The sequence below is a fragment of the Capra hircus genome, chromosome 3 (assembly GCF_001704415.2).
Source record: "Capra hircus breed San Clemente chromosome 3, ASM170441v1, whole genome shotgun sequence".
Classification (NCBI taxonomy): Eukaryota; Metazoa; Chordata; class Mammalia; order Artiodactyla; family Bovidae; genus Capra; species Capra hircus.
In genome coordinates, this window is record NC_030810.1 from 103,092,723 (window position 1) to 103,107,190 (window position 14,468).

The 14,468-nt window shown below is 51.5% G+C and overlaps 2 protein-coding genes across 3 annotated transcripts; both read right to left on the reverse strand.

The window, feature by feature from the left end:
- On the reverse strand, positions 1,146–2,387 carry S100A8 (S100 calcium binding protein A8). Its single transcript, XM_005677513.3, has 3 exons — positions 2,092–2,387; positions 1,494–1,656; positions 1,146–1,343 (listed from the first exon to the last, which is right to left on the reverse strand). The coding sequence occupies exons 2-3, from the start codon at positions 1,632–1,634 to the stop codon at positions 1,215–1,217; spliced, it is 270 nt and encodes an 89-aa protein (XP_005677570.1). The 5' UTR covers positions 1,635–1,656; positions 2,092–2,387; the 3' UTR covers positions 1,146–1,214.
- LOC102168404 (protein S100-A15A) lies at positions 8,080–12,879 on the reverse strand. 2 transcript variants are annotated; one of them, XM_005677511.3, is made up of 3 exons: positions 12,726–12,879; positions 11,253–11,413; positions 8,080–9,056 (listed from the first exon to the last, which is right to left on the reverse strand). In XM_005677511.3, the coding sequence occupies exons 2-3, from the start codon at positions 11,400–11,402 to the stop codon at positions 8,880–8,882; spliced, it is 327 nt and encodes a 108-aa protein (XP_005677568.1). In that variant the 5' UTR covers positions 11,403–11,413; positions 12,726–12,879; the 3' UTR covers positions 8,080–8,879. The 2 variants fall into 2 exon arrangements, with proteins under 2 accessions (XP_005677568.1, XP_005677569.1); XM_005677512.3 differs by having other exon boundaries at positions 11,253–11,458.

A 14,468-nucleotide genomic window follows, 5' to 3' on the forward strand; every position in this document is an offset into this window, starting at 1 on the left:
CCCTGGTGTAGAGACTCTAGTGACAGCTCCTAACCCCCTTCTCCATAACTAACATCACCGCCCCTCCTGCTAAGTGAGGACAGCGGTAAGTAAATGTCCCAAAGACGCAGCGCGGAAACTCAGCTTGCTAGGTGGGTTCTGGTGAGAGATGCCCGTTCATTTTCTGCCCCCCCTGTTTCACCAGACCCTTGGAAACCCGGAGTAATGACGGGGAGAGTATTTTAGATAAGTCACTGATTATCGAAGCATTCACCCCACAGGGAAACAATTGAATACCCTATTCTTCACATTGAGTTTTATTAATGTATTAGCCTATCTTCCCTTTCCTTTGTTGTTTAGTATCTATTTATTTATTTCACTGTGTTGAGCCTCAGTTGGAGTGCCAGGGCTTCTCGCTAGCTGGGGCTTGGGGGCCCTAGAGAGCATGGGCTCAGTAGTTGTGGTGCGTGGGCTTAGCTGCCCTGCAGCGTGTGTTATCTTCCTGGACCAGGGATCAAATCCGTGTCTCCTGCATTGGAAGGCAAATTCTGAACCACTGGGCCACCAGGGAAGTCCTCCCTTTATTACTGAATAAAGTTAAGAGGTTGGAAATGGAGAGAGAAGGAAAGCTTCCTAAACCTCTTTAGAAGAAATCACAAGCGCGGAGGCCAGGGGGCTTATTACTGTTACTTAATGTAGCATCCACCTAAAGTCACACCACAGATAGAATCACTCTCTCTCTCTCTCATACACACACACACTTCTACATAGTTATCTCCCTAACTTCCTGAAAGTTACATCTAAGACATTTTGCTGGATATTAAAATTTAGAGAATACTCTGAGTTTTCTTTATGTCACCCTGTTCTCAAATCACCCATATCATATATTACCCATATCACTTATACTACATCTATAGCATCTTGGACTTTCTAGAATCCTTCAATCCCGGAACTCAGGACTCGGGACTGTGGGGCTGAAACGCTCAGGAATCGCTTGGGAAGAACACAGGGAGGAGAGCAGAGCGGTGGTAAGCACAGAGGGCTGCTGATGGATGGGTAGTGGGGGCAACATAGGTTTGTTTCTCTTCCTTTGGGTTTTCCAACCCTCCCTCCACCCCCACAGGAGCCTCATTCCACAAACGGAAAGCAAGCAATCAGGAGAGACCTGAGGTATGAACTAGTTTATTACTCTGCGGGAGGAGTCCAGGGACCTAGCCCCAGGCCTGATAGCTCTGCTATTCTTTGTGAATGTCTTCATGGGCTGCCAGGCCCACCTTTATCACCAGCACGAGGAACTCCTCGAAGTTAATTCCACCATCCTGATTGATGTCCAACTCTTTGAACCAAGTGTCTGCATCCTTTTTCTGTGAAGATTGGAGAGAGAGAAGTCAGAGGGTAAAGATCTCAGGGGAGCTGAGGCATGGCTGTCCGTACGGAGCAACGCAGGAGATCAGCGACCCAGGGCTTCATCAGAGCCAGGCCGAGAACCCCAACCACACCCAGGCCCTTCTCACCTTCAAAAACTTAGGACACTCTGTCTCTAACAGTCTCTTCAAGTCATCCCTGTAGACGGCGTGGTAATTCCCTTTCAGCAGGGAGTAGTTGTGGTACACTTCAATCAGGGAGTTAATGGCACTCTCCAGATCCGTCAGCATGGTGTCCAAGGATTTGCCCCACCTGGAAGACAGATGCCCGGGCAAGCCCAAAGTGGGGAAGGTGCCTATGGGGACACTCAGGAAGCTCCTACCCCAGGGGACGGCTTTGTCCTGGATGACACCATCCAAGTAACTAAAGGCAGCAGAAGGCTATGGCTGCAAGGGGAAGGGGTGGGACGATGTAGACGAGGGTGTGGGAGGGGGCAGGGCACCCGAGCACACACGGCGCCTGCCAGCTCTCCCCGTGTCCTCATCCTCTGCCCAGAAAGGTCCCAAACGTGCCCTCACGCAAAAGTCCCAGAGCCCTCGGCCCCTTCTTCAACCCCAGGCTCATGTTCCTCAGGACCCTGTCCAGATGCCAGCGAGCTTTCTCTCCCCTCCTCGGAGAAGACTGCTGCACTCCTCAGCCCACCCCAGGGGAAGCCTGCAGTGTGGGACAGACCACAGTTCCACTTACCAGGTCTCCCCAAAACAGAGTTGCCAAAGGACATGCCGGGCTCAGTGTCAGCTCCCTTTTATAGCAACCAGCTTGGCCAGCTGCCCAGGGCCTGGGGCCACTCAGAGGCAGCTACTCCCTTCCAGTGTTGCTACAGCCTCCAGTTTCCCAACAAGGAGAATGGGGCAATCGCGGTGCAGAATGAGGAGTCCCGAGGGGCAGCACAGGAAAGGTAGAGGAGGAAGGCAAGTGCAGGCAGTGATGCCCGGGAGGAGAAACCAGGAAGAGGGCATGGTAAAGATTCTGCCTGTGGGCTGCTAGCTTCCCCTGGCATGGCCAGCCATGGAAGCTCCCTCCCAAGTCCTTCTCACTGTTGCTGTGGTTATTTGCATGGCTTCTCTATGCATCTCAGAAACAGAACTGAAGTTGAATGCCTCATTTTGAAGGCATTCAAATAAGCTCATTCCTCCATAGCATTCATCACATTGTCAAAAGGGTCCAAAGGCCTCTAAAAGGTTAAGAACACTTGTCCTAGTTGCTGGATTTTTAGGAACGGAAGGTGGAGTATTTCCATCATTGTTGTTATGTGCGTGGCTGGACTCAGTAGGGATGTGGGCTGCTAAGGGTTAAGTCGGTTTCTCTGCTGCTGTCCCCACACCTTCACAACGCCTCTGTTCTGTGAGGCTCGGGTGGGGCGGCACTGTGTCCCAGGAGATGGACGCTGGCTTGGAGTCCCCCTACGAGCATGAGGCACTGAGGCGCTGCATAAACAGCAGCGACCCTTCCATCCTCTCTGGGATGATTATGTGCCTGTGAGTCTGGGTTATAGAGGAAAACAACTCTGTGGGGGTGGGGAAGGAGGGCACTTTTGGAGAAGGCAGAAATGCTTCAACCCTAGAAGGAGAAGAGGAGGTGGGCAATTCCCCCCGGATTTCAGGAGGAGCGAGTTCTTCCCCTCAACCTGGGTCCCAGTGCTAAAGATTTGTGATCATTTCCTTGTACAGAGCACTTGACATTGGTGTAACCTATTCAGACCCACAGAACATGTCTGTCAGAAAGTCGGGGCACAGAGCCCCCTCAGTCTATACACACGGAAGCCGAGACCTAGAAAGGTGAAGCGGTTCACACAGTTTCCCAGTGCAGACGTGTCAGAGCGCAGACAGGATCCCAGAGCACCAGGCTCCAGGGCATGATCTGACAAGAACAGGACTCTGCTGAGAAAGCCCCTCCCATCTCTCCATCCTTCATACATTGAACCAATATTTTCCTTATGCTTCTCCAAGAACTAAGCCATCATCGCCTCCTAGAGGAAGCAGATGGGATTAGCCTCTCTCTACTTCATGTTCCTGCAGCCCTTTGGGCTTTATTCTGTCATTAACTTTGTAGCTGTGTGACCTTGGGCTAATTACTTACCCTCTCTGTGTTTTAGTTAGCTCAGTTATTAAATAGAGATTACAATAAAGTCTACCTCCAACCTACAGGAGAGAATATTTGCAAATCGTATATATGAGAAAGGGTTAATATCCAGAATACAGAAAGAACTCCTACAACTCAACTCCAAAAGAAAACAAATAACCCAGTGAAAACTGAGGTTGGAGGGAGGTTCAGGATGGAGGGGATATATGTATATATGTATACGTCTACTGCCAACAAAACCAGAAAATAACAAGTCTTGAAAAGGACGTGGGCACTGCTGGTGGGAATGTAAACTAGTGAAGCCCCTGAGGGAAAATAATAGAGCGGTCCCGCAAAAAGTTAAAAACCAAATTACCATTTGATGCAGCAATTCCACTTCTGGGTATGTACCCAAAATAGTTGAAAGCAGAGTCTCAAAAAGATGTTTGCGCCCTCATGTTCACAGAAGCGTTATTCCCAGCAGCCAAAATGTGGACGCAACCCAAGTGTCCATCCTCAGATGAATGGATAAATAAATGTGGTATGTACATACAATGGAATATTATTCAGCCTTTAAAAAGGAAGAAAAGTCTTGACACATGATACAACATGGGTGAACCTTGAGGACAGACAGTGAAGTAAGTCAGACATTCAAAAAGACCAATATCTCCATTTATATGAGGTACTGGAGTAGCTGAACTCATAGAAACAGAAAGTAGAGCGGTGGTTGCCAAGGGGAGGAGGGGGCTGTGCGGGTAATTGTTTATTGGGTACAGAGTTTCAGTTCCAAGAGGATGAGAGTTTTGGAGACTGGATGCACAGCAATGGGAATACATTTAATACGGCTGAACTGGACACTTAAAAACTGGTTAGGTACATTTTATATATGACTTCCCTGGTGGCTCAGACGGTTAAGTGTCTGTCTACAATGTGGGAGACCCAGGTTTGATCCCTGGGTCGGGAAGATCCCCTGGAGAAGGAAATGGCACCCCACTCCAGTACTATTGCCTGGAAAATCCTATGGACAGAGGAGCCTGGAAGGCTACAGTCCATGGGATCACAAAGAGTCAGACACGACTGACAGATTTCACTTTCACTTTCATATATATATAGCTCAGTCGTGTCTGACTCTTTGTGACCCCATGGATTGTAGCCCACCAGGCTCCTCAGTCCATGGGATTTTCCAGGCAAGAATACTGGAGTGGGCTGCCTTTTCCTACTCCAAGGTTTTATATATATATATATAAACACACACACATATATATATATATATATAACCACAATTTAAATATTTTAAAATGCTAAATGCTTTCACTCCCCCAAAATAAAATCTGCCTGATAGTGTCGTTGTGAGCATTAAAAATAGATGCAAAATATTTATGACTTGTGGGCTTTTATTAATAGATATTATGTTTTAATTAAAAGTTTACACACAAAAAAACACGTGAGGCTTTTAAAGCAGCACATAGTGAGCAAGCACTGTATGAGCGTACACTGTGATCACTGCCTTGTCAATAAGTCTGATTCCCCAGCTGGGCTGTGAACCCTTGAGGACCCAGACTGGGTCACCTGTCTCTGCCTCCCTGGGACCCAGCTCAGTGTCAGCTATACACTATAACAGCAATGACAATCAATAAGAACAAACAATAGCAAAATAATGGTTGGTATTTATTGGGCTCTTATGTGCCAGGAACCATTGTCATTGTTTAAGAGCTTTATTTGCATCAATCCATTTAACCCTCACAATAATCCAATGAGGTATGTTCTATCATAATTTCCACTTTACAGATGAGGAAACTGAGGCCCATAGAGACACAACATTCGGAGCCTCAAAATGACCCGGGTGACATGACCTACTGTGACATCATCCATTTCCTGCACTTGACTGGAATACTTCTTTGCCAATAAAGTGCTTCTCATCCTTCCTGACCCAGTCCAGGCACCATCTGCTCTGGCCCATTGCTGACTGTCTGTCCCCCACCTCTGTCAACACTGAGTGAATTCTCACCTCCATGCTACCAAGCTCTTCTGCATCACGCATTTGCTCTGCTATATTGGAGTTCATCTGTTTATTGCCTGTCTTTTCTTTGGGACTAAGGGCCCCTTTAGAGCAGAAACCACATCACATCCTGGGGTCTGGTACATACTAGGTACTCAGTTAATACTTACTGAGGGAATAAATGAATGAAGAATTGAACACTTGATTGAGCCCTTATCCCATGCAGAAATTCCCTTTATCATACCCAGCCACTTTTTTTTTTCACTTTATTTTACTTTACAATACTGTATTGGTTTTGCCATACATTGACATGAATCCACCACGGGTGTACATGTGTTCCCAAACATGAACCCCCCTCCCACCTCCCTCCCCATAACATCTCTCTGGGTCATCACCGTGCACCAGCCCCAAGCATGCTGTATCCTGCGTCGGACATAGACTGGCGATTCGATTCTTACATGATAGTATACATGTTACAATGCCATTCTCCCAAATCATCCCACCCTCTCCCTCTCCCTCTGAGTCCAAAAGTCTGTTATACACATCTGTGTCTTTTTTGCTGTCTTGCATACAGGGTCGTCATTGCCATCTTTCTAAATTCCATATATATGTGTTAGTATACTGTATTGGTGTTTTTCTTTCTGGCATACTTCACTCTGTATAATCGGCTCCAGTTTCATCCATCTCATCAGAACTGATTCAAATGTATTCTTTTTAACGCATACCCAGCCACTTTAAATGATAGTGTTTTGGGAACAAAGGAGGATACAGACCCACCCACCAAATACAGGCTGCCTTCCTTGATAGTCAATCTCCTGATAGGAAAATAGGGCTGTTTATGACATCAAATATGACAAGTTTTCAACCAATGATCAAGCACTCGGCACCTACCTATGGTTGTCCAGGCCCACTTCTCAATGACCTGCACAATCACATCTTACCCGAAGTAGCACATCGTATTTTCAGAGTATTTTTGCATCCACTCACTCATCTGATAGCGCTGTGAAGTGGACATCACAGATGGAACTCTCCCTATGTGACAGGTGAGGAAACTGAGGCCTGAGGTCCTGCTTTGTTTTGGTGCTTACGTGCCAAAAGCACACTTTAGAACAAGCTGGCTTTTTCCGAGATTCTTCTTAGGGTTTGTTCACCAGCCCAGGATGGCATTCACGCTGACCTCTCTCAAGGAGGGTGATGGCGAGATTAACGGAGATGATGTTTTTCCAGGCCCCAACCCCTCAGGAGATGCCTGCCTTGAAGCCACTCCTGAGAACGTCTGGGGGAAACAGCTTTCTTCATCCAGAAAGGACGGAAAACAGGCCCCAGGTCCAGGAAGGGAATCATAAACCATGATCCCCTCCAGCATCGTGTGATTCTCAGTGGAGCCTGCTGGTCAGCCAAGGCCATGAAACGCCGCCCCAGAGAAGCTTTCCCTGGACAGGCAGCCTTGGGGGCTTCCAGGAGAGCAGGAGCCAGGCTGAGCTGACCCGGAAGGAGATAGTGTCAGGAATTGGGCAAGCACAAGGGGAAAAAGTAGCGTCTGTAATCAGACTGACGGACATGGGGCAATCCAGGGGGAACGAAACTTAGTCCTGTTTACAGGAAAGAGCTCAGCCCTGGCTGTGTGTCTCAACACTAGGCCCGAGCCCGTGGCTGAGGAAATGAGGACAGAGCATGCAGGGCCGGTGGAGAAACCCCCAGGAAGGGACAGGAGGGCTGGGCTGAGCCGCCGCTTTGTAATCAAAACCCTGTGCAACCCAGTACATTTCAGGTGAGACAGGCAGGGAGGATCCACCTGGGCCTGGGGCAAGGATGGCCTGAGTCACCCTGCCAACTGTCTCCCAGTCTCTGGGTGTGACTAAGGGTCTGCACGAGGCAACGCAGACCCCAGTCGTGGGATTCCAGTCCACAGGCCCCACTCCTGCACACACCCCGCTCCACTCTGTGTGCTGACGTTGGGCCGTGTCATGGAGATGACAGGACGGGGTCCCTGTCTTGGTAGAGGATACAGACAGCCACATATAACCTCAGTGCAGCAGGACAAGCACCTCCACAGGGGAGGTCCAGAGGGAAAGTGGGGCCAGTGAGACTGACCCCTAAATGATGAGAATTGAAGGTCAGCCTGTATGTGAACGTGGCGTCCACGGAGGGCCTGCTTCTGAGCTCCGCTGATCAGGAACAAGGGTCTCCAGTTCAGCCTGCAGGGCGCTGCTTCCCATGTTTGGTTCACAGATCCACTTGGCAGAGGGTACCAAACCAAGTTCTTTAAATGATACCCCCAATCACCTGCATAGGGGTGCAGACAATTACCCATCACTCTTTCAAATAACTCATTGTTTCTATCACAGTGCACTCAGGACACGGGTTCTCAGACCATCCTCAGAGAAGAAACCCACCAAGATGGACCCAGCAGGACCTAAGGGCAGACGAGACCTTCCCCCAAGAGATTGTGCATCAGCTTCCTGGGCTTCCAGGGAGAGACGAAAACAAACAACACAGAGAGAGGGCAGGGGCAGGTCTGAGCTGGGAGGGATGAGGGAGTCACAAATAGCCCAGAGTCAGAACAACACCCACATCCATCATCATTCATTTATTAACAAAAACAAAACCAAACCCTCCTCTCCCCAGGAAGCCTTCCCTGACCGATAGTCACCCACGTTCCACTCATCACTCTTCTCATTGACAGGCTGCACTGCCAACTTTAAGTTTGACCCATCTCTGACTCAAAAACCCACCTCACAATCTTCCCTCACCGACTGCCCGTGGACCTGCCACCCATGTCAATTACCAGCATCATCTTCCCCACCCTGTCCTGGCCCCTTCCCAGTCCCGGCTGCTCCACCTTTGTCGGGGCTCTCTGTTGAAGCTGGGAGAACTTCTGCCCTCATGGCTCCTGTCCAATCAGGTATGAGTAGTGAATGAGTGACCAGAACATCACTGGTGAGGCCTGGCTTCCTTGTCAAGAGCTGACTCCCCAAGAGAAGAGACTCCACCCTCTCAGACCAAAAGCTGAGGGTAAGGGCTGTCTCCCCGCTCAGACAGGGGCTCCTGGGGCACAGACTACCCAAAATGACTGATCCTCCACGTAGGACCAGACCTTTCTTTCTGGGCCCAGAGCCGATGCATGGAACCAGGAACTGAGCAGCACCCAGAAGTCTTTACAAAGTTGCTTTATTCTCTTCCCTCACAGCGTCCACTCCGCGCGCGCGCGCAGACACACACACACGCTGTGTCTTCAGCGGCCCGCAGCTGGGTCACACCTGCTCCCTAGGAGGCCCCTGCACCCCGCTAGTAGAGGCTGTGCTGGCTGCAGTGGTGGGGTCCACTCCGCGCGTGCGCAGACACACACACACGCTGTGTCTTCAGCGGCCCGCAGCTGGGTCGCACCTGCTCCCTAGGAGGCCCCTGCGCCCCCCTAGTAGAGGCTGTGCTGGCTGCAGTGGTGGGCACACAGCTGCCGGTGGTACTGCCAGTGGTAGTCCTTCACCAGCTTGCCCAAGATGTAGAGGAACTCCTCAAAGCAGATCTGGTTGTCCTGGTTCTTGTCTGCAGCCCGGAACAGCTGTGTGATGTAGCACGGCTCCTTCCGGCCCTGAGGAGTGAGCAGAGGGTCAACCCCGCACCCCAGCACCACCCTGCAGTGAATGCCAGGCGCTCCTCGGCCTGCTGGTGGGGAGAGTGTGGCCTGGCCCTGTCTGGAGGGGGTTTGCAGGAGACAGCTCCTCATTCAGACAGTGGCCAGGACCCTCTGCGCTGCAGAATGTTCAGGCAGCAGTGTTGGGGGCACCTCAGCTAACTGGACCTGGGGCCGCATGGGAGACAGAGAGTGCAGGCAGGGCTCCATGTGCTGGTTGGCTGGGCACCCCCAACACAATTCACCTTTGCCCATCCTCAGGGGCTGTGGGCTAAGTCAGTTCAGTCCTATCTGACTCTGTGCAACCCCATGGACTGTAACCTGCCAGGCTCCTCTGTCCATGGGGATTCTCCAGGCAAGAATACTGGAGTGGGTTGACATGCCCTCCTCCAGGGGATCTTCCCGACCCAGGGATGGAACCCGGGTCTCTTGCATCAGCCAGCCGGCTCTTTACCACTAGCTCCACTTGCCTATCTCTCCACTAGCTAAAGTGCCAGCTCCCCTGCAGGGACAGCCCAGCCCAGGGGCGTCAGGGTGGAAGGCTATGCCTCCCTCCTTCACAGTGGGAGCCTCCAGGGCAGAGCCCCCTGCCCCTCGTGTCTGCATCTCCAGGGCTGCTGCAGGGCCAACACCGGGTGGGGTCAGGGATCTCCATGCAGTGCCATCTGCCTCGGGACTGTTTAGAACTCTGCCCAGGTCACCTCCAGAAAGCACAAAGACGGGAAAGGCCAGAGCTAGGGGCCCTGGCGTCGCTGGGATGTCCTGAGTAGGCAGCCCTCGGGGCTGGCAGAGGGAGGAAAGGGGCGTTTGAGGTGGAGGGGACAGCAGGGAGGAGTCCAGCTCAGAGGGTAGGTGCAGGCAGGTGGCTCACTGAGCAGCGTGGGAGAGGCAGGTGTCAGCAGGATTTCGTTGGTGGGCACGGGAAAGCTGGGGTGAAGCTCTCAGAAAACCTCCAGGAAGGAGGCCGCTGCAATTGTAAGCAGCCGTGGGCCTGGGAGCAGTCCTCATCCCTGTGGAAATTCTCCCCTTCCATCTCCCCCATGGCCCCACCATCTACTTATGACCTTATATCCTCTGCAAATTTGGTTGGCCTTAGAAACTGGAGGCCTCCGGCCTGGGACAGGCACGTCCTGGCTTCCCTCCTCTCAGACCACTGCCCAGGCTATGTTTGCCCAGTGAGTCCTCCAGAGCAGGTTCTGGGGGTCCTTGCACCGCCCCCTGACATTGGCAACTGGCCTTGGAAAGAAAAAGTTTTCCCAGAAACAGGGACTAGCCAGTCACCCTGGTCCCATTGCCCTGTGACTCTCGAGGCTGCACTCCAATAAACAGAGGGTGAGGCTCTCTCCTCTGACGTGTCCCAGAGGCAGGCAGGGGACACGACATGAGATGCGACCAGGGGAGGCGCCTCTCCTGGAATGGAGGGCCTTGAGTTGGGCACCACCTGAAGTACTCCAGACGTGACAGTCCAGAGACCCCGGAGCTGGATGCCAAGGGCCAAGAGACAGACACTTCCGCCAGCCTTGCAGTCCCCAAGGAGCTGGGTAGTCACAGGGCTGGGCCTGATGACGGAGGTGAGGCGCAAGCCTGAGGAGGTGGCTGAGCCCAGCCTGAGTTCCGGGCCTGGGCCCCCAGACTGCTCGGAGGGACTCTGTGGGCCTCTCGGATGGGAGAGGAAATGACATTCCCAGCCCCGCAGGTTAGCAGCAGCCACCACAGCCCAAACTGTCCTTCACTGGGACTGGGAGGTGGATGAGGCTTATACAGACCCCAGGAGAAGGGCCTAGGGTTCAAAGGTCAGGTGTGGGGCAAGGTCGCTTGGGCAGAGGAAGGATTTAGGTCCTTTTCTTTCCAGAAGCAGGTCAAGCAGAAGAACAAACAGGTTTGGGGTTAGGACTGAGTTTCAGGGATTAGCTAGCTGTGCTTGGTCTGGAGTGGGGCCAGGCAGAGAGTTTCAGGAGAGGGAAGGACAGAAAATAAAGCTAGGCTGGGCCACACTTCCCCCACCAAACCTCCTGCCCTCCGCCCTCCTGCACACCCCCTCCCCTAGCTGGAAGTTCTCCTAAGAGATGGCTTCCTGTACCTCCACCCGCACCACTCGCTTCCAGCCCCACAAGCAACCCCACACTTTACGTATCCCCACCCAACCCCACGCACCAAGGTCTCCATGAAGCGGGGCACGTTGTCCGTGAGCAGAGCTTTCAGCTCCTCCAGCGACAGTGTCTCCACATCCCCTTCCCGGGCAGCATACTCGTGGTAGCAGTGGATGATTTGGAAGAGGGATTCCTCCACTGGTGTGTCCGTCATGGTGGCTGGGCCTGGGCCCAGAATGGGGGCAACTCAGGAGATGCAGGGGGAAGCAACTGGGGACAATGGAGAATCTGGGGGCAGGGAGCACAGCAGAGCAGGCCAGGCAGAGGCCAGGCCACAGCAGGTGGCTGCTTCCTCCAGGAATCTTCTGCCCACTTGTGTAAGGGCCCCTCTCTGCCCTCCCCACCTGATCCCTTGCAAATTTGGCTCAGCCTCCGTGCCCTGCAGGAAACTGCCACAAACTCAGGACAGGGCTCTGTCCCTTCCCTGAGCCAGCAGCCTCCCAGGAGACAGGATCTGTGTCCTGTCCCACCCCCAACCATGCCCTCAGCTTAGGAGCCCTCAAAATCGAGAAATCAAGGAGCCCTCGAAATCAAGAATGAGAAGAAATTAGACTCTTGGAAGCAAGATGACATATCCCAATGGAAATATTTTTAAACCCCTTGAGAAGCCAAGATACCCACTACCATAAACTATTTTGTAACACAAACAAAATATTGAGATAATTACCCCACCCAGAACCCCAGCCGTGCTCAAATATTGTTTTCCTTTTGGGGCTGAGTACAGACAGCACAGGGCCCCCCATCTTGCTCCCACTCCTGCCCTGACTGGCCCTCTCTGAAGGAGTCTGTGTGCCATCTGCACGCCCCCGGGGCCCCCAGAGTCTCTGTCTGTGGGGCTATTCAGTCCCCAGTGTCAGGAGCAGGCAGGGGTGCCACGGCCTCTTCCAGTCACCCCAAAGCCCCATCCAGGTGCTCTACATGGGTGAAGGCAGGTGCCCCCAACCCCCTGCTCCCCACTTCTTTTAGAGATGAGATCCCTGTTTTCAGGAGGCAGAGCTATCCTAGAGCATCAGCTGTCCTCCCTGGATTCTGGGCAGATAAGATTCAGGACAACTGGTTCCAGCTCTTACAGAGCCAGTCAGGCCCTAGGCAAAGCAGTTTATCCACAGGATCCCATGCAGTCCTCTCAATGACCTTATAAAGTAGGCATCACAACCCTGCCCCATTTTCCAGAGGAGTAAACAAAATCCAAAAGGCCTAAGTAAATTTCCCCAAATCACACAACTGACCATTTGGAGCTGGAATCAGTCAGTGTCTTTGGCGTTATAAGACATGTTTTTGATTTGGAAGTCCTTAACCCTTTTGAGGCCACAGTATGCTATTGGGACATCCATCTACAAGGCACACATCCTCCAAAATGGGTAAGCAACTCCTTTCAGCTATCCTGGACCTGCGCAGGATATCCTGGACCTGTGCAGGATATCCTGGACCCACACAACCCAGCCACCCCCGCAGCTCTCTCAGACCAGACGCTGACCTGTCGCTGCTGCTGATCCACAGTCTTGATCTGTGTTTTATCCTAGAGACTCCTCGGTGCTCAGGCTGGAGGCAGTTGTGAGAGCAGGGGCTCCTCTGCCAAGTCCCACATCCTGCCCAGCCTCAGTGCCTCCAATTATGGCAGCCAATGCTGTGACTCTTAACTGGTTCCTCAGCAGCACAACTGACCCTTAATTGCATTCCTGAGATGACATCACAGGACACTGCTTTCTGTGATTAACTCAGTCAGTTTCAGGGACCCACCTGCCCTCAGAGCCTGATCTAAAGTGTCTCAGAACCACAGAAGATCATGTTATCCATCTCCCCACCTCAGAGCTCATCATCACAGCTCCAGGGCTCATTCGGGGTCAGACACACAACTTAAATACATCTTTGGGGATGTCCTCCCACAATTAGCAGAACCCCAAACTCCAGAGTCTAGAAGCACAGTCATTCATCCAACAAATATTTCTCAAGCAGTAGGCCCTCTCTAGGCAATAAAGAGTAAGACATGAGGCCAAGTCACAGGGTGGGGACGCTTGGAGGGGACAGAGTCAGAGAGCACTGGGAACATTACTAATTTAGCGGCATAAACAGGGTACCCTGGGCAGCCAAGGAGCACTTTTGCCTGCCTGGAAAGCTGAGGAAGGTTTCCTTGGGAGATGCTATTTGCCATGGCCACTTGAAAATATGGTTGCAAGGAGATGCTTGGAGAACCAGGCTCTCCAGACAGAGGAAAAGGCTTTGCCCAGGGGCAAAGACTCAGGTGCATGAGAGAGAGTGGCTTGCTTGGGGGGTGAAGTCCACAGGGCATCCGATGAGCAGTTAGAAGAAAAAGGACTGGACAAGGCAGGATGGAGACCAAATGTGAAAGGCCTTGCGTGCCAGGCTAGAGCTGCAGCTTTATCCTGCGCAGAGAAAGTAGCTGACGAGGGATTCTTAAATGGGTTGGGTGATGGATGAGAGATGACAGGAGTAGTAGGGCCACCTTTTTTATAAGGAAGTAACCCACTGCAAAGAGGCAGTGATCTACTCTGAAGGGGTCCTGACGTGTAAGCGTGGCCTCCATTCAGGTGCCATCCAGCTGACAGGTTCTTGAGTGACAGGTGAACTGCCTCACCACCACACTCCCCCATTCCCACCCCCAAGCCTTCTCTCAGCCACCCCCTTCCACTTCTGTCTCACCCATGCATCTTCCATGGGAGGAGGCACACAGGCTGATGAGTAAATCTCCCAGAAGGGAGCGCCAAAGGACAGTTAATTAACCAGAGATTGTGTTTTGACATGCCTGAAGATTTGAGAGAAAAATAGACACATAGTTAAAGCAAAATGTTTTTCAGTTTACAGGGTAAGCCTTCATCTGCCCAACTTAATGATTTCCTCGGTAAACAAGTGGTTCATCAATACACTTTTATATTTTGAAAATAAAAGCAGGGCTCAAACTTCTAAACGGTAAAACAATTTGACAATGTCAAGCTGAAGTCACAGAGATATGTTTGATTCAGCCATTCCCTGGGAATTGATTCCCATTCTCCTGGGAATTTATTTTACAAAAGTAATCAGAGAGATGTTTAAAAGCAATAAATAAGAAAATGTTCACAACTCCGATATCTATAGCCAAGGGACAATATAGAAGTGAAAACCTTGAAAACAACTACTTATCAAACTTCAGATGGAGATACATCCTTGGACAATCTCCACATGATAATTTGTTACTCAAAAGGAACTCCATTTTTGGCCCATG